Raw genomic sequence first — 20,090 nt, forward strand, 5'->3', positions numbered from 1 at the left:
ACTTTGGTTCCCTGGTTTGCAAAAGAAGAGTTCAACTCTCTTTTTTGCAGCGTGCCCCTCTTCCTCTTCCTCCCACGTCTTTCTCTCTTTAGACTAAAATCTCCTCCTTGTTGTTTGAAGGACACGTTTTTGTAGGAATAAGTCATGTTATCACACACCAGAGCCAATGAGATCGTCCCAAAAGGTACAAAAAGAATTTAAAAAGTGCCCGAGTTAAATATGATGTGATAATCAAGCAGCCCGCCGGGGGGAGCAAAGTGGGGCGGCGTTTTGGACTTTTGGGAGGCTCTGATTGGTTCATTTATAAAGCCAGACATCTACAGAACAAGACAAGAAAAAACAACACCAACAGCTGTGTAAAAGAAAAAAAAGCAAATGACAATCTTCAGAAAGGTGTAATTTGCTCACTGTTTCCCTCCTCCTGTCTGTGGCGTACAGACAGACCGACGCGGAGAAGATTCCGGGTGTTTAATCAGAGCCTTCGTCCTCCTCCTCCTCCTCTCGTGACAAACAGCCGACAAGTTTCTACCTGATTTTTTAGGATTCTTCAAATTATGATTTTATAATCTATTTTCTAGTTAAAATGCTCGTTTTGGGGGGAATATATTTTGTAGAATATTCCAACTTTCTTCACTCAGTTTGCCTATAAATCACATTCCAAACATGGATGTCAATGAGCAGATGACCCACCGGCATCATGGGAAATTAATTTAAGACTAGTTCAGCTTCAAGGGTTTGAATTCTCCAAACTAAAACAGGATCATAAATAGAGAACTCTAAACTACAGGTTGATTTTTACTGTTTTAGAAATGCACCAGAGACAGTAAAACCTTAAACCTCTAAGCCCTCAGCTGTTTTTTAAACCATTGTGTCTCACCTGGACTATTTGTCTTAGAAAGTTTGTAAAACATCAACTCTGTGGTGCAGTGGCAAGCTCTAAACAATCTTTTATTCAGGACAACTTGGATTTTAAGAATATCTGAGCTATCGTAATGTCACTGGAATTTTAAAAAAAGTTATGGGACTGAAAAGGCAAAACAAAAAAAACTTAATGGAAATTAAAATTTCAAGATTTTTATGTGTGACACACAGTAAACAAAAATGACTATGGGTTTTTGTGCACAAACTTTTCCCTCCATCTCTTGGGGACCAAAAAGTGAAAAAATAACCATCCTGTGACAAAAGTCTTCAAAATATTCACATATTTACAGGAAGTTCTTTGCACTTTTTGCAACTTGAGTCATTATTTAAAGCAGTTCCTGTCTACAGTGACACAGAGGGATACGTTACAGCCTCTCTGTGTCTCTTTCTCTCTATTAGGAGTTGTTCAGGCTCTTCTCTAGTTTATAAGTGTGTGCACATGCACTGTTTGGCAAAGCATGGCAAGACAAAACAGCCTGCTGTCCAGTCACAATGCATTCTGGGATACAAATGCACAGTATGGTGGATGACATTAGCTGCTAGCTGCAGGAATGATTAAAAAAAAATTATAAATGGATTAAAAAATGTCCAATATCAGAGTTACTGGTGTGAATTTTATCATTAGAGACCCCAGAAAATCAGCTAAGTCCAGGCTCACTAGAAAGTGTTCTCTAAGAGCTACAGATAGCATCATTAGAAAGGCACAAAAGAGAGCTCTCAGAGGAAAACAACAAGCAAGCTGCTCTGATTTATTGTTCAAAAGTCATTCAACTTTGAATATTTTGTCTCTTCTTGTCCTTTATATGACAACGCTGGGCTCAAACAGCATTCCTACAACTTGATAACATTCAATACTAAACTTAGTTCCAGAATAAAAAGATTTTCCGACAACAAAAAGATGTCAGTAACAGCCAACAGGGAATTGTTCCTCTTGCTGTGAGTAGATTTTCCAAACTCTAAGTCTCTCCTCTGTGTTAGGACTCCAGGGAACCTTCTGGATTCAAACCTGAGACTACTATGATGCTGGTCAGGTCTCTGCAAACACTCACATGCTCCTTAAACAGCCAGGTTAGATGTACAGCTCAGCACAGATATTGAAAGGAGAAATGACAAAATAATGGACCTTTTTATTTTTCTATCAGGGCACGACGTAGAACGATACTGTCTGAATGAAACCGGCCTCAGCTGCTTGGTTTTTATGTCTCTTCCTTTCCAGTGGTGCTTTAGATTTTTCTCACATTATCTTTCTCTTCTGTCTGTCTTCTCCTGACTTTGTACCAGACTCTTGATTGTGTTGATTTCCTCCTCCAGGGCGTCATTCCTGCAGTGAAACCAATGTGAAACCTGTATTCTCCTCATGATTTGACTCAGTGGAAGTGTGATGTTTACATGTACAGATTTTTGCTTCTTTAGTTTTTCTCTCATCCCCCCCTCCGCCCCTCGCCACCATCTCTTCTCTCATCCCTGTTTTGAGTTGATCTGACTCCTTCCTCACACTCTGAAGGGAAATGGGACTGCATCTAAACACAATTATCACCATGTCACACGTTAGCCTGTTGCGTAGAGGGACGTGTTGTTTTCAGTTTCAGCTGGTCACGTTTCTTCACCGATTTTTGTCTGAATCAGTTTGAAGTCCTTTGAGAAATGCCTTGTTAGCATACTGAAGCTGGGTGAAGAATGGGCTGAAATTCAAAACAGAAATGACCCCAAACTTTACCGATTGTTTTTAGGAGGGGGGGAGTCGAGCTGTGTTGGTTTGGCGCCGTTTGGGGGCCGATTTTTGACGTCTTGGCTAACTCCACAGCACACAGAATCACAGCGGGGCCTCAGACCCTGCAGCCGTGTGAGGATCAGTGGAGATGATTCCTCAGCGAATGATAAGCCATTACAGACCCTGTGAGTCGGGTCTCTAGTCTATTAGTATATTTAGCAAAAGTTTAAAAACTGCAGAAGACAAAAACTCAACCTCAGGAAAAAAAAGGACATCGCTTTTGTAAAAACACGTCTAACTGAAGGCCCATTTCCCTCTCTTTGATACCATATAAATTATATCAGAAATTCTTTTTATATTTATTGTGTTATTATATATAACAGTGGATACCTTTTTTCCAGTACCTGTGGCTAAATATTTTGATTCTTTAGAAAAGTGTTGATAATATATGTGAAGCAACTTAAACGATTGAGGAAAAAAAGAGAAAAAAAAAAAAGAAATCTAGGGTTATTTTTTTGTTTGTTGACTCCGTTGGAGCGGTAGGCTACGGGCGCGTTTGTTCAGCCCACCAACGAGAACATATCACTCTGGTCCATGACAAAGAAACCAATGATGGAAAAACTGAGCTTTCTTTTGTGTGATGTCACTGCTAAGGCTGAAATGTTTCTGGAATAAAAAAGAATTGTGACCATTTAGTTTTGTTTTTTTGTTTTCTCCCGAGCTGTACGTCACAAAGCTAAATATACTAATAAAACGGTGTGCTATCTATCAAACCGAGCACAGACTCTTCATTCATCCTGGTTTTTCCTCACTGCTGACTGATGCTGCTCTCAATACTGAAAGGTACAGTGTGTAATATTTACACAAGATTTTGGAGTGTTTCTGTGGGAATTTGTGCCCATTCATTCTGTAGAGCATTGATGAGGTCAGGCACTGATGTTGGATGAGACAGCCTGTCTTGCTATCTCTCTTCCAGGTCACCCCATAGGTGCTTGATGAGGTTGAGGTCAGAACTCTATGTGGGCCAGTCAAGTCCTTCTACACTCAACTCATCAAGGTGGAAACCCATTCATGAAGCTCTTCCTCTTCTTGGCTGAGTTGCTGGTGTTCCTTAACTCTTCCACTTCCTAATAACATCACTTACAGTTGACTGTGGAATATCCAGCAGGGATGAAATGTCACTAACTACAGTATCTTTTTGCAAAGGTGGCATCCATCACAGCACCACGCTGGAAGTCACTGAGCTCTTCAGAACAACTTGTTTAGGATCACAAATATTTGCAAATGCTTGATTTTTATACACCTGTGGCAGCAGGTCTGGTTGAAACACCAATTCAATCATTGACAGTTGTGGCCAAATACTTTTGTCCATGTAGTGTATGTTTATTAAGATCATCTTTCTGCAGTCTAGAATCTGACTGTAAAATGTTGCTAATACTCCAGACTGTACCTTTAAATGTCCTGTTCTCTCCTTGTTCCTTTCACTTCTACTCCACTGAACTAAAACAGGACTACTGCAGTCTGAATACAGACACCTTTTATTATTTGGTTTAAAATTGGAACAGAAGCCTCTCCAAAGATTCATCTTAAATGCACAGCCACTACTGCTTGGAAGTAAGAAAGTATATTGTATAGATACAGCACATTTCACAGGACAAGGTCAGAAATGCTTTACAATAATAGACATGAAATAGCAATAACAACAACAAAGTATTGAAAAATGAAACAAAACTGAAAAGATTTTCAAAATCCAATTTGTCTTCAGCATCTCTCTGAAAGGTTCAGAGATGATGCTGAGCATTACTGAAGTGGAAGAAAGCTCCAAAGTTGCATTTCTCCGATCTCCTTTAGTCTTTAAACACAATGGTACATATGCAGGGACTTTCAGAGCATGATTTAAACCTGTCAGTGAATCATTCATGATAATAGTTTCTGACTTTTGTGAAACATTTCTAAGACAATCTCTCAGTGTTCATTCTGTGTCATTTCAGACAGATGCTCCAGGTTTTCATCTCTGATGTAACCACAGCTTAAACAGAGACGGCGTGTACAGTAAGAAAGCTTTTCACACGTTATAAGCTGCAGTTTGAACTCAGAGATTAAGATTAGAGCTCATGTTGGAACTCTTTCATGTTGGATTTGAACCAGTTTTAGTCGTAACTCTCCTGGCCTGACTCTCTCTGAGTTATGTGAAATCAGAACAAAATGTTCAGAACGACTGCAGAGATAATGTTTAAGGAACTACAACTGACCATGATGTTTAATTTCAACCTTTATTTAACCAGAAGTCTTCCCACTGACAGACAAAAACTCTTCAATGAGCAAAACCTGGTCAAGACAGCAACACAAAAAATCAGTACTGGCAGCAGCACATCTCAAAAAAGTAGGGGCAGGACAAAAAAGCCTGGAAAAGTAAAGGTCAGCAACAGGTCAGTAACATGAGTGGGTATAAAAGGAGCATTTTAGAAAAGAAATGATGAGCAGAGTATCTATGAAAAACTGTCAAAAAATTGTGGAATAATTTCAGAAAAATGTTCAGCGTAAAAGTGAGAAGACTTTGAATCTCCCACCATCTACTGTCCATTATATCATTAGAAGATTCAGAGAATCTGGAGTAATCTCTGCGAGCAAAGGAGAAGGCTGAAAGGGCCCTCAGGGGCTGCTGCATTAAAAACAGGCATGATTCTGTACTGAAATCACTGTATGAGCTCAGGAACACTTCCAGAAATCATTGTCTGTCAACACAGTTGGCCGTGCCATCCATACAACAGTTAAAGTGGACATATTTTACCCTTTTAAGACAAGTTTATATTGTTCTCAGAGGTCCCAAAACCTGCCTGTGAAGTCTGTTGCTGACAAAACACCCCAGTATTGGATTTTTGCATGTCTAAAAAGCCCTCTGTTTCAGCCCTTCTCAGAGGGAGCCATATTTGTGTCTGTGGCTTTAAATGGTAATTAGCTGTCTGACCACACCCCTCTCAGGAAATGGATGTGGCACTCCTGATTTTACAAAGTTACAGACACTTTTCCAAAGTTAAGGACCTGACTGGGATTCGAACCATCAATCTCCCAAACCGAATTCAGCAGGGTAACCCACTGAGCTATCCAGCTCTCAGCTGCCAGCTGGGAGGAAGATCAGGAGACAAGGGTGGAACTTTCTTCCAAGTGGGGAGGGCCAACCAAACCAACCCTTTTAGAACACATTTTCTAAAAGGTGGAGAAAAAGAGGGTTGGAGGAAATGAATTTTTCTGGTATTTGAGGGAATTGTGGACAGGCCAGGGCCACATATTTTATTAGAAAAGCCTGAAAAAGTGATTTTTGCATAATATGTCCCCTTTTAAGCTGGATCATGGAAAGAAGAAGCCATATGTGAACAGGATTCAGAAATGCTGCTGTCTTCTCTGGACCAAAGTTCATGTAACATGGACTGAGGCTATGTGGAAAATTGTTCTGTGGTCAGATTAAACCAATTTGAAATTATTTTTGGAAACCACAGACACTGTGTCTTGCAGACTAAAGAGGAGAGGGGGCATCCAGCTTGTTCTCCTGGCTCAGTTCTAAAGTCTGCATCTCTGATAGTATGGGGTTGCATTAGTACCTATGGGGTGGGCAGCTCTAACATCTGGAAAGGAACTATCAATGCTGAAAAGTAGAGAAAGGTTTTAGAGTGACATATGCTCCCATCCAGACAACATCTCTGTCAGGGAAGGCCTTGACTATTTCAGTAAGACAATGCTAAACCACATACCACATCCATCACAACAGCATGGCTTCACAGGAGAAGAGTCTGGGTCCTGAACTGGCCTGAGTGCAGTCCAGACCTTTCACCAATGGAAAACCATTGGAGCATCAGAAAATGAGAAATCCAAGGACTGTTGAGCAGCTAGAATTTAACATCAGACGAGAATGGGACAACATTCCTTCCCCAAACTCCAGGAACTGGTCTCCTCACTTCCTAGACAATTACAGACTGTTAAAAGAAGAGGGGATGCTACACAATGGTAGACAAGGCTGTGTCCAGACTTTTTTGACATGTGTTGCTGCCATCAAATTCAAAATGACCTCATATTTTTCATGAAATGTTAAAATGTCTCAGTTTTAACATCTGATGTGTTGTTTGTCCTACTGTGAATTAATTATGGGTTTATGAGATTTGACGATCATTGCTACAGTTTTATTGACATTTTACACAGCGCCCTAACTTTTTTAGAATTGGGACGCTTTTTTCACTGAAATGTTCTCTTCATGCTGTTTGTATTGGCAGATCTGTTTAGGCTGCTGATAGGACAGAAACATTCATTCATTTTCTATACCACTCATCCCATAAGGGTCACGGGGGGGCTGGAGCCTATCCCAGATCAGAATTGAGCATTAAGGCCTGCGGTGCGAACGTAGCCATAGACACAGACAACCAGGCGCTCACATTCACACCTACGGCCAATTTAGAGTCACCAGTTATTCTAATGAGCACGTTTTTGGTGGTGGGAGGAAGCCGGAGTACCTGGCGAGAACCCACACATGCACAAGGAAAACACGCAAATTCTGCACAGAAAGGCCCTGACTGGGAAGCAAACTAGCAACCTTCTTGCTATGAGACAACAGCGCTAACCCCTACACCGCTGTGCTGAAACTAAAGCAATCATCAAACATCAAAATTAAATGTTTTTATTCTGTTTATGGGAGTTTTAATGTGACACTGAAGAATATCATCAGACTTCTGTTTTAAAAAGTTTCCCTGCTGCTCTATTTGTTTGTGTGTTTTTCTATCTGTTGTCATATTTAATTGCTCACTGTAAAAATCTTGGGTGCAGAGGCTGTAAATCAGCTCAGAGCAGCGGCATAAATCCTCCCTCTCTGCTCTCTGCTGTTTGCTGCTCACCAACATCGTTTACAGCAGGTGTGTGCAGCGTGCAGAGGAAACTCATCAGTGAAATCACCTGCAGGCTGAGGATTTACAGCCTCTGTCCACATAAAGGAACATCTGACACATGAATGTATTAAATGCATGACTCCTTTAGGTGCTGCTCATGTTTACATCTGTCCTCTCTGGTCTCCTAGTTTGAAGCTGCAGCAGCTGAAATCCGTCAGTTTAATGAGGATTCCTGCTGCAGAACGTCATCATTATGGAGAGATTTTTGAGTTTCATAAGCAAAAGAAAAAGAAGCATGTGGTCTTCAGTTGATCCTTTGTATAAAGGTGATGTGATTTATGAACGTCTTGTATTTTCTGCAGTAATGATGCAGGAGGTAAAGCACCGAGGGAGGAACGCTGCAGTCATTAGACTCTGCTGTCTATAAATACAAAACTAGAGGAAGTGAAGTGTTTGAAGTTAACTTTTCTGCACCTCAAAGTCTGACATTTCAGTCCTCATGATCATACAGACTAATGCACATTGTCATTATCCATTAATATGCTCAAGATTTAGGGTTTTAAAATTGGAAAAATGTTTAAAAAGATTGCAAAAAGTTCCCATATCCTGTGTTGTCATTTATCAATGATGGACAGCCTGAGATGTAAATTTATTTGTATAATTATAATATTAAATAAGTAAAAATAGAAAATCTTTATAGCTGCAAACCAGTCTGTGGAGCAGTTTCTAGGATATAAGGAGATTCTAAGAAGAGGAATAATTATTGGTGTGTTAAGAGAAAAGCCAAACATGTCAGGAAATAGTTCAGCTTTATTCCTGACAAATTAGACTCTGTTCTCTAAAGTTAGAATTCAGAAACACATAATTGTTCTTTCTTTTTTCCTCCTGGTGCCTGACCCCCATGCTTTTCATCAAGGGTTGGAAAGATAACCTGAGTAAATATAAAATGCAGTTTTTAAATGACGATTTCATTTATTAGAGAAAAAAGTCATCCAAACCTACCTGGCCCTATGTGGAAAAATCATGCCCTCCTCTTGTTGAATCATTAATTGGCTGTGATTAACCATATTTTTTGGAAAGCTATGTTCATTTTGACTATCCACACCCAGGGCTGATTACTCCCAGACCTGTTGAATCCAGAAATCCCTTAAATAGAACCTGTCTGACAAAGTGAAGTAGGCTAAAAGATCTCCAACACATCATAGTGTCATCTAAAGGAATTCAAGAACAGATGAGAAACAAAGTCACTGACATCTGTCTTTCTGAAAAAGTTTACAAAGACATTTCCTAGGCTTTTGGACTACAGCCAACCATGGTGAGAGCCATTATCCACAAATAGAGAAAACTTAGAACAGTGGCGAACCTTCCCAGGAGTGGCCGGCCTACCAAAGTTACTCCAGGAATGCACCAAAGACTCATCCAGGAGAACCCAGAACAACAAGACTTTTGGGTAAATATTCTGTGGACTGACCAGACAAAAGTTGAACATTCTGGAAGATGTGCATCCCATTATATCTGGAGTAGAACCAACAGCATTTTATCAAAAGAACATCAGACCAACAGTCAGACATGGTGGAAGTAGTGTGGTGGTCTTGTTCCAGTGATTTATGTAGTTTATTTTGTTCGGATCTTCTCTAGTCTTAGCTGCAGTCTTGATCTGTGTTTTATCTTGATGGAGGCAACAGCAGAAACATCTATCTTGCACAGGCAGGATTTTACAACAGGGAGGAGAGTGTCCAGGACTCTTCCGACCAGTGCTGGATTCTCCTTTTCCACTCCAGTCCAGAATGCAGCAGTGTCTGGGACTTGAACTGCTACAGCATCCCTGAATCAGGGGTGACATCAATGAACGGCTCCTCCTCTGCTGTGCTGAGGTCATCGGCTGGTGTTGCTTTGCCTTGCAGTGCCGTGCCACCCTTGGGGGGCCCACGGGACATGGCCCACTTTTGGAACCACTGCATAAGGGTAACAGGGTGGACAGTCAGTTCAGGACACAGCTTCTAAGAGTTAAAAATCAATAAATAACAAAACAATCACTGGGTGAAAAACATTTTAAATCAGACTATGAACAAGAATGAGAAAAATATGATTTTGTCCTTTATTTATGGCTTATTTTTGTAACTGAAGGTGGGCAAACCAAGCTTGGGATGTGGCATTTTAGCATACTTGCACAAAAATACCTGTTATTATTATTATTTTGTTTTTATTGTTGTTGTTTTTAATTTCTTATTATTATTGTTGTTGTTTTTAATTTTATTATTATTATTATTACAATTAATAAAAATATTAATGACAACATTTTTTAAATTAATGGGTAAGTAAGGTAACATTATTATTATTGTTGTTTTAAATTTATTATTATTATTATTATTATTATTATTATTATTATTATTATTATCATTAAAATAATAATGATAATAAAATAAGAATAATAGTGATAACTTTTTTAAATTAATGGTAGAGTAAGGTAGCCTTTAGTCTCATTCTTATATTTTTATATATTCAGATCATTTTATATCACGGGGACTCAAATTGCACTGAATACTAGAAATGATCCAGATATGAAAAAATGCCAGTATTATCAGCTGATTTATCAGCTGTAAATATGTGCATATATGCACATATGAATAAGTGTGGTGTCTAATGAGTCAGATGTGTTGTCTTCACTCTGAGTTGAAACTCAGATCATCGCTGTGAGCTCTAATCCTCCTAGCGGATTATTTCCTGATATTTCAGATAAACAGAGAACAGCCGCTGACATTTAACAGACTGTATTTTTGTTGAGCAAACACTCTCCATCATCTGCTGAAACTACATGACCTTCAGGCAGATTCAGTTTGAGACACAAACATTCTCATTATTATTCACACTCTCTCTCTCCTCCTCTCTCTCTCTCTCCGTCCTCAGTGCGCAGGTGTGTGATCAGCAGGAGGCGATCAGAGCGCCAAACCCAAACTTTTTACGCACCGTGCGGTCGCTTCACCTTCACCTCTCCCTCTGTGTGAGGATTAACACCTGAACATCTCACCTCTGCAGCCTGCTCCTTTGTTTACTCCAGATTATGATGGATTAACATTTTCTTGGGGAGCCATGCTCGCGTGCTCGGTTCATCCTGGGTCGAGCCGCCGAGTCCTCGCGGAGAACAGATCCGACTTGGATGCCCTCCATTCCCGTTTCCGCATTCCCGCCGCCGCCGTGCGCACTGCAGGCGTGGATGTGGGTCCATGATGTGAAGAGAACAAACCTGTTCGTCCGGCTGGTCGAGCCTGCGCTGCTGTTTCTGAGTAATGTTTCCAGCAGGAGGAAGAGAGAGGAACGGCAGGGCAGAGCGGCTGGACACTTCAGGCGGTAGAGAGCCGCCTTCAGAGACGTATTGATCGGTGACCGAGTCCGGATTCATGTCCCGGGATGGAGAGCTGCTGTCGCTCCTGTATGCCGTGTTTGGACCGGCTCTGGAACTGCATTTGGCCCGACTTTCGCTACCCGAACGTCCCCAACAACAACCATGTGATCGTGAACCCGGCGGCGCAGGCGGCAGAGATCCGCACCGTGTCTGGGGACATCCGCGTCCCGTCCCCGAAGAAGCGGCCGGTGCAGCTGTACGCCGCGCTCTTCGACTTCGAGGCCCGCAGCGACGACGAGCTGACGGTGAAAGAGGGGGATAAGCTGTCGGTGATCGAGAAGAGGGGGGAGTACGTGCTGGCCAAGAAGCTGACCGGCTCTCTGGAGTCTGGACTGATCCCCGCTAACTACGTGGCTCTGCTGCAGGACGAGTTCGCCAAACACAAGTGAGTGTTTCACAAAGAAAGACCATGATCTAGTGTGTGTGGACTAACTGTGCTGCTCTCTGTGTGTCTGTCAGCTGATCCAAGCAGGGCTGATGAGGACAGATCCTGGATCTGCTGACAGACAGTCTGCTCTGTCAGAAACATGTTCTATAAATATAATCTACATACATTTTAAAGTAGTCTCAATATAATCCACATACATGTTAAAGTAGTCTCAATATAATCCACATACATGTTAAAGTAGTCTCAATATAATCCACATACATGTTAAAGTAGTCTCAATATAATCCACATACATGTTAAAGTAGTCTCAATATAATCCACATACATGTTAAAGCAGTCTCAATATAATCCACATGCATGTTAAAGTAGTCTCAATATAATCCACATACATGTTGAAGTAGTCTCAATATAATCCACATACATGTTAAAGCAGTCTCAATATAATCCACATACATGTTAAAGCAGTCTCAATATAATCCACATACATGTTAAAGTAGTCTCAATATAATCCACATACATGTTAAAGTAGTCTCAATATAACCCACATATTTATAGTAGTCTCAATATAATCCACATGCATGTTAAAGTAGTCTCAATATAACCCACATGCATGTTAAAGTAGTCTCAATATAATCCACATACATGTTGAAGTAGTCTCAATATAATCCACATGCATGTTAAAGTAGTCTCAATATAATCCACATACATGTTGAAGTAGTCTCAATATAATCCACATATATGTTAAAGTAGTCTCAATATAATCCACATACATGTTAAAGTAGTCTCAATATAACCCACATATTTATAGTATTTTTTAATATTTTTTAAATATTACTAATATTTTACTAATTATCCACTGTTATTATCATACAGTGTCTAAGAATGTGAAGTAGTTAACCTGTACTTATAAACAGATAAGGATTGACCTTTAATCATGATTTATTTCCGTGTTATGCAACAATGATGACCTCTGTCGTGCTGTTTAGTCACTTTAAAGGAAGATTATTAAAAGTAACAGAACACTTAAATGCAGAATACCTAAAATAACCAAAAAGCATAGATTACCCTCATCTTTATGTTGGATAAAAAGGATCAAGATTGATATAATATTTTTTCAAACTTGAGCTGTGCTGACTGGTATGATGATTGAGTTTGATTTGATTTAATATTATGATTGATTCAGTGCATTCTACTTTTGCTATACATGACATCAAACAGCTCTGTCACATCCTCTCTATTCCTTCCCTCACTCTCACATGCCTTTTTTAAAGATATATTTTTGGGCTTTTATGGCATTATTAATAGAGAAGGAGAGTGGAGAGAGTTGGAAACAGGGACGATAGAGTTGGAGAGAGAAATGTGAGAAAGGCCACAGGCCGGACTTGAACCCAGGCCGTCCACGTACGGGGGGCGTGGCTTAAACCACTAGTCTGTCTGCACCCCTCACATCTTTTTTAATGAGACAAATAAACTTCAGATCATCCTGTTAGGATTTTATATCTGGGTTGAAAATGAGACCGGTAGCCATCTTAATTTTTTCATTTAAAAGGTTTTTACATTGACTGAAACTAATGCGACTTTAAGGAAACATTGTTGGCACGTTGTCTTTCACCGTGTTAGGGTGCTGGTAAATCAATCATATTGGATTCCCAGTTCATTTAATTTAAACTGTTGGTATGGACAATGAACATAAAGAAACATAAAAGGTCTGTTCATCCTCGATGAAAAAGTATTTTGAGCAGTCTTGTTTTTTAATTCTCCCTGACTCACTCAGTTTCTTTCAGAAGTGCAGAGAGTATTTCCGGATTGATGCGCCAGCGTAGTCTTATAGGAGTTGATTGGTAGAGAAGCATCAGGTGCGACTGCTACTACTGCAAAGACAGGAAAAGCTGCTCCATTTAAACAGAATACAGTTGAAATGCATTGAAAGCAGCCCTGTTTGGAGGGAAACTGGTCATTTGAGTATTTACAGTAGGTCCAGCTGCAGGGGGAAAGACACAAGCAACCATCTGCATCGAAGTAGGATCCTCCACGTCTGCATCAGGATGCATTGTGGAAAAGTTTATTTTCAAAATGAAATGAAAATCAAGCAGTGATGCACCTGTTACACAGCTACCATGCACCCAGTCTGAAGCAGCCATAAGGTTGTAACAGATTTTTCCCTCATCACCTGATCAAATAGACACTTGAGATTGGACAACAACAGACAGGCATGGCCCAACATCATCATCACATCTGCAACATACCAAAGACGATAAGAAAATATTTATCTAATGAGTAGTTTTGAATCATTTATTTATAGTTTTTAAAGCACATGCATTAATAAGTGTTTGATTTTGTTCTAGTTACTATCTTTAATGCATTGACAGAGATGGTTTGGCATGTTTGAGGGTATTTATTAGATTGCATCAGTCATTGTGTGATGAAGAGCTGTTTTGAGAAGGAAGCATTTTTGAAACTTCATTGACACGTTCCTCCTGAGGGCCCGCTCAGAGCACCCACACACACACACACACACACACACACACACAGCCACAGTGTCGTCATTGTCTGCAGTCATTCTACTGCTCATCTCCTCTCTTTCTGAGGCCGCTGCGTGAGCTCTGTCTCAGAATTTTGAGGAGACTCTTGGCGGTTATTTGGCAAAGAAAGCTGGCAGATTCCTGAAAAGCAGATCACGTTTGGGATAAAAGCTGACAGCTGACCGAGCTCTGACCTCTCTGCTGGTAAAGACACCTCAGTGGTGACGCTAACGCCTCTCTGAAGTCACCTGAACTGTCTCCGACTGTCTGACTGCAGACAATCGCTGATACTCAGCCTCACCCAGCTCAGGAGCAACTCTGACAAAAGACGATTTCAAGAGCTACAATAGAAAAAGTCCATCTGTTCACAGAAGAAGAAAAGAGGGTAAAAGTTGGGGTTTATTATGACAAGTAGAGACAGGGATCAGGCATTTTTATTGGTATTGTTAGACCCTTATCAGTACTTAACCATCTTTGCCCTTATTGATACTTCTGTTGATACTTTTCTATTTTAACCTTTATATTATTTTAAACACTGTTATCTGGTGCTAGGCAATTTAGTAAGTTTCAATTTCAATCACAATTTTGAACCTCATGATAATTTTAAAAATGTATTTCTTTTATGTTATTGCACTTATGAACATAAAAAAAGAAGAAAAAAACAGTAGAACAAGAAGTAAAAGAAATAAAATCCATGGAGATTATGATAAATTGGAAGATAATAACACTGATTAATGAAATGTGCAGGAGAAACCATTCAGGCTTTTTGAGTGGCCCTCCTAGGTTGAAAATAAAACACTCATATAAATGACCAAAATCGTACAAATGAGTACGATGCAGATAATCAAAAAGAAGTGGTAAAAGAATATATGAAGAAAAATATGATGACAAGAGAGGAAAAACAATATAAGAGTGGAATAAATAATTATGTCAGAGGATAATTAAGACAATGTTTTGTTTAATTGGTCTAACCAGAAATACTTAGTTTGTTTTTTTAATAAATTTAGGTTGGTGCAGTTTCACAGTTTGAAGTCATATAGAAAATTGTGAAAAAAATGTTCTATAAAAGTCTAAGAGGTTTCAAGCTGTACACACAACTGACAAACAGCTCCAGAGTTCACAATGCCATGAACGCTGAGCTCTGTGTGTGAGCTGAAGACTAACTAGAGGAGACTTTAAGCATTTAGAATAAACATAGATCTTTCTCTGCACCTGTTTCTCTCCACTTAATGCTGCAGGATCAACATTCCTGAGCGCTGCACAGCGCCTATGACAGTCTGCCCACTCATGCCTGCTACCACATTTTGTCTTCTTGCTCTGATTGGTCCATAATGTCCTGCCCTTCCCAAACCCTTTGTATGGGAGGTTTCCCAGATAGATATAAAATACATATATCCATGCAGCCGATATACTCGATGTTAAAGGGGACATATTATGCAAAATACACTTTTTCAAGCTTTTCTAGCAAAAATATGTGCCCCTGGCCTGCCAGCAATCCCCTCCAAGAATCAGAAAACTCTATTCCCTCCCCCTCTCTCTTTCTCCACCTTTCATAAAAAGTGTGCTGAAACAAGCCGGTCTCAGATTTTCCCCACATGATGTCATGTGGGAGTTAGCCCCGCCCTCAGGTTCAGTTGCCCCTCCCCACTTTGAAGAAAGTTACGCCCTCCTCTCCTGATCCATTAAGCCACATCCATTTCCTGAGAGGGGCAGAGTCATGGGCAGAGCCAGACAGCTCATGTACATTATAAGTTACAGACACAGAAACAGCTCGTTCTAAGCAGGGCTGAAACAGAGGGGTTTTAAGGCATGCATAATTCCAGTACTGGAGTGTTTTTTCAGCAACAGACTTCACAGGAATGTTTCGGGGACCTCTGAGACCAAAATAAACTTGTCTTAAAAGGGTAGAATATGTGACCTTTAAAAGATGCGATTGTCTATCTGGCGTGTCCAGTTTCAGTGCTGATACTTGGATCAATTTTCAAAATGAATTTTCAGAGTAAATCTAAGTAATTATAGCTGAAATTTGTTTTTCTTTCACAAGTGTGTTTGCTTTTCTCCAGTCGATCCTGGAATAATTGTGACTGCATGGAATAAGTATTTCTAACATCTGTAAATGTGTAAAAATATGGTCTTTGATTGAATGCTTCAGTCATATAAAACATCTAATTCAGTTAAAAATGTCCCAAACATTACATTTTCCCAAAGCCTCATCTAAAAGTATTTAATAAAACAAGGTATTTCCAAACTGTAGACCAAATAAACCCCACATTTATCCCATTTGGAAAGATCAAGGTGGAGCCAACCTGCTCTGTTTCATCAATTATCAATGCAGTAGCAGAGAAACTGTTGGTGAACACTTCAGATTTAATTCCACTCATAAAAACATAAGTGCATCGTCTCTGCATCCAAGTGTAAAGCCAAATGTTTGTACATGTTGTGCTGCTGAAGCAGACTGGAGCTAAATGGAGCTTGGAGCTGCAGCTGCAGGTCGTCCATTATTCATCCACCTGCAGAGAATCCTCATGTTTCAGCCGGGCTCACAGATCTGAGCTGAGCTTCACTGTCACTGTTTATACTGTCAAGCCCTCGCTGGCGCCAGAACATCCCACTGTCCTCAAACACACCCCCGTCGAACTGAAAAGTAATGTTGATGGTCGAGATTTCTGCTGTACTGTGGGGACGTTTTAAACATTAAAATGTAAGCAGTAGTGATGCTCCAATTTGATCCACTACCAGGGCTGAGGTCTGCCCCACAATCTGCTAGACTTTTCAAAACCCTGTTCTGTCTCCATGGATGCATACCTTGTGACAAACTGATCTTACTCCCTGTCAGCATGTGCCTCAAAGTTCCTGTCCTTGAGCACCATGGGCATGACGAGTCCCTGTCTGCCCTGTGAGCCAAAGAAATATCCACTGACGTTCCCAGAGGTATAAGGCGTCCATCAGACGATGATGGGTTCCCAGATTCGTAGATTACAAACTGTTCTGTGGCTTTCAGTTTTTTTTTTTTTGTTGTCAGTCCATCAGTGGAAGTTTCTCCTCTTTAGTTGCAGCAGAAAAAGTTAACTGATCCGCTTTGTCTCGTCCACCTGCTTTGTTCAAACTTGTCCTCAAACGGCCATCTTGAAACATGAGCTGTGCATAAATATCTTTTAGTCATAAATGCTGTTAGTGTAACAAGAATAAAATACATCCAGGCTGTTTGGGCTGTGTGAGCACCCTCCAAGCTTTGATATAGCACGTGCACATGCTCGTTGTAAACACAGATCAGCTGCATGCATCGCCCCGTTCGTGATTGGGCTTTGAGTCAGGATCAGACTGAAGTTAGACTCTTAAATTGGATTGGTGGATTGTTTGACCACACAAACATAAAGTCCATTGTGTTCTGTTATACTCCTGCTTATGCTGATGCTTTGCTCTCTGCTGTTCATCTCCCAGGGCATCACCGGTAAATTCTTGCAAGAAAATCTGCCCGTTTTCCTGAGAGGTTTCTGTCGCATCCATTCTTTTTATATCTGTCAGTATAAAGAACAGAAACACAACAGAGTTCAGCAGCAGCTCACAGACTGCAGCCTCTGCGCCTTTGAAATACCTGCAACCAAAAATCAACATTGTGACCTTCACAGAGGAGGATTTACTGCAGGACTGTTGTGTTAGGCTGCACAAGTTTTAGAGAAGAGAACCTTAAAGTCTGTGTGGACGTCTTTACTGTGAACATGAGCCAGAAAACTACAAAGATTCTATAATTCCAGTTATTTCTAGAAGAGAAGAAAGCAAATAGTTATCCATCTTTGTCAGGCTAGTAGAAGAAGAGGAAGACAAAACATGCTGACCTTTTTACAGCCATATTCCAAAAAAGTTGGGGCACTGTGTAAAACGTACAAAAACAGAATGCAACAAATCAGATGTAGAATCTGAGACATTTTACCATTACACGAAAATATTAGCTCATTTTAAATTTGATGGCAGCAACACTTCTCAAAAAAGTTGGGACAGGGCCATGTTTAAAAATGTGTAGCATCCCCTCTTCTTTAACAATAGTCCGTTAACATCTGGGAAGTGAGGAGACCAGCTGCTGGAGTTTAGGGAGAGGAATGTTGTCCCATTCTTGTCTGGTGTAGGATTCTAGCTGCTCAAAAGCCTTCTTTGTTTGATTTGCTTTTTCTGATGCTCCAAATGTTTTCTATTGGTGAAAGGTCGGGACTGCAGGCAGACTAGTTCAGAACCCAGACTCTTCTCCTGGGAAGCCATGCAGTTGTGATGGATGTGGTATGTGGTTTAGCGTTGTCTTGCTGAAATACACACGGCCTTGCCTAAAAGAGACGCTGTCTAGATGGGAGCAGGGCATCTGTGATGTCCAAAAGAATTTCAGATTTTCAGTCATCTGACCGCAGAACAGTTTTCTATTTTGCCTTAGCAGTTTCTGGATAGTGTTCACATATGGCTTCTTCTTTCCATGATCCAGCTTTAATTGTGATTTGTGGATGGCACGGCCAACTGTGTTGAAAGACAGTGATTCCTGCAAGTGTTCCTGAGTCCATGCAGTGATTTCCAGTCTAGAATCATGCCTGTTTTTAATGCACTGGCCTCTGAGGGCCTTAAGATCCAGAGCATCCAATATTGACCTTCAGCCTTGTCCCTTGCTCACAGAGATTTCTCCAGATTCTCTGAATCATTTAATGATTTAATGGACTGTAAATGGTGGGATATTCAAAGACTGAACAATTTTATGTTGAGGGATATTTTTCTGAAATTGGAACACAATTTCTGGACCCAGTTTCTCTCAGATTGGTGAGCATCTGCCTCTCTATTGGTAGAGACCCTGCCTCTCTAAAATGCTCCTTTTATACCCAGTCACTTATTTTCCCAGGCTTTTGCTGTCCTGTCCCTACTTTTTTTAAAAAAACTTGTTGCTGCCATCAAATTCAAAATGAGCTAACATTTTTCATGAAGTGGTAAAATGTCTCAGATTTTATGTTGTCAATGTTTTATTGCAAATAAAATATGGGTTTATGAGATTTACATTCTATGTTTTATGTTTTACTCAGTGCCCCAACTTTTACCTTACCTCTTTTGCCCAAATAATTTGACTTTCTTAAATCTTTCTTTACATTTTAAAATTTGAAAATCTTATAAAAGTCAATCAGAAATAGGGCTAGAGCTGTAGAGTAAGTGGCTCAAAATAGGATTTTCATTCCCTTAGAGCAGCAGTTCCTGAATGGTGTGCCTTTAGGCAGGTAAAGGTGTGGTGTGAATTTATACAGCCATTCTTTGTTACTACAACAACGACAGCTGAAGAAACTGTCACATGCCCTAGAGAGGCTGTTCTGCATGGATATGGATGTTGTTTGCCTTGGGATTTTGGATGATCATAGGAGAGCCTTGGGCAAGAATAGTTTGAAAGATACCGCCTTAGATTCTTGAAACGAGTGTTTAGATGTTGGGACAAAGTTTTAATGCCTCCAGCCCTGGCTATGGCTGGCTCAGAGCTTTATATTGTCAGGTTGTCCATCTATCCTTATGGGCTCATTACTGCCTATATGATGAGCTGCCATGGTTTATGAACAGTGGAGCTTGTTGGTGGATAAAACTCATGCAGGGGGCAGTTGCTGTTTTTAATAAAGAATGTGGTCCAGGTCTGATAAAACTGCTGCCACACTGCAGCTACATCCAAGCTAATTGCTACACTGGTAGCTTCCATTGCTATCAGCTTCCAGTCCAACTAAACCCACCTGCAGCTATCGCCTTGTTCTCTGTAAATGACACTGATTGGTCCGGTCCATTCTCAGACCAGGCACAGTTGTTTCAGACTGGAGCTTTGGTTGATGACAGACATGGAATCTGGACAATCCATCTGCTTTGCAAGGTTAAAGACAAGACAATCCTGTTGTGTATCAGTGACAAATTTGCTGCCACCACATGTGGCGTACTGCAGTTAGAGATATGAGATTCATGCATTGCTGCCTTTGGAACATGGCGCTCTTTATAAAAACACGTCTGACTTTGGTGAGTGTTAGCGGTGCTAAAAATATTAAGCTGTGAAAGCCACCACCAGTTTTAAGTGCAGGAAAAAATCACATCTTAGTTTCCATTTTAAGTCCAAACTTCCTTCTTTTTTTTAATAAATACTTTTTGATTGAAATTCTTCAGGGTTTGGGTTTTGATTGGTCAGCGAGGAATGGTCCTGACTTGAGGCTGGATGAGAACCACTGCTCTAGATTGACTCTGTGCTCACATATCTTTTATGTATTTTCATTTTGTCTTCCCACGG

At 40.4% G+C, this 20,090-nt stretch overlaps 2 protein-coding genes across 2 annotated transcripts in view; one reads left to right on the top strand and one right to left on the bottom strand.

The window, feature by feature from the left end:
• LOC121517796 (tubulin alpha chain-like) overlaps window positions 1–20,090 on the bottom strand; it is a 1,079,624-nt gene that overhangs the window by 670,633 nt on the left and 388,901 nt on the right. The gene's annotated exons all lie outside the window — the stretch shown is intronic.
• zgc:194282 (tyrosine-protein kinase Srms) overlaps window positions 10,912–20,090 on the top strand; it is a 41,972-nt gene continuing 32,793 nt past the window's right edge. Inside the window, exon 1 of the mRNA XM_041799829.1 lies at window positions 10,912–11,291. Coding sequence (XP_041655763.1) covers window positions 10,912–11,291 — 380 coding nt within the window. The remainder of the gene's footprint in view (window positions 11,292–20,090) is intronic.

The sequence above is a fragment of the Cheilinus undulatus genome, linkage group 11 (genome assembly GCF_018320785.1).
Source record: "Cheilinus undulatus linkage group 11, ASM1832078v1, whole genome shotgun sequence".
NCBI classification, from domain to species: Eukaryota; Metazoa; Chordata; class Actinopteri; order Labriformes; family Labridae; genus Cheilinus; species Cheilinus undulatus.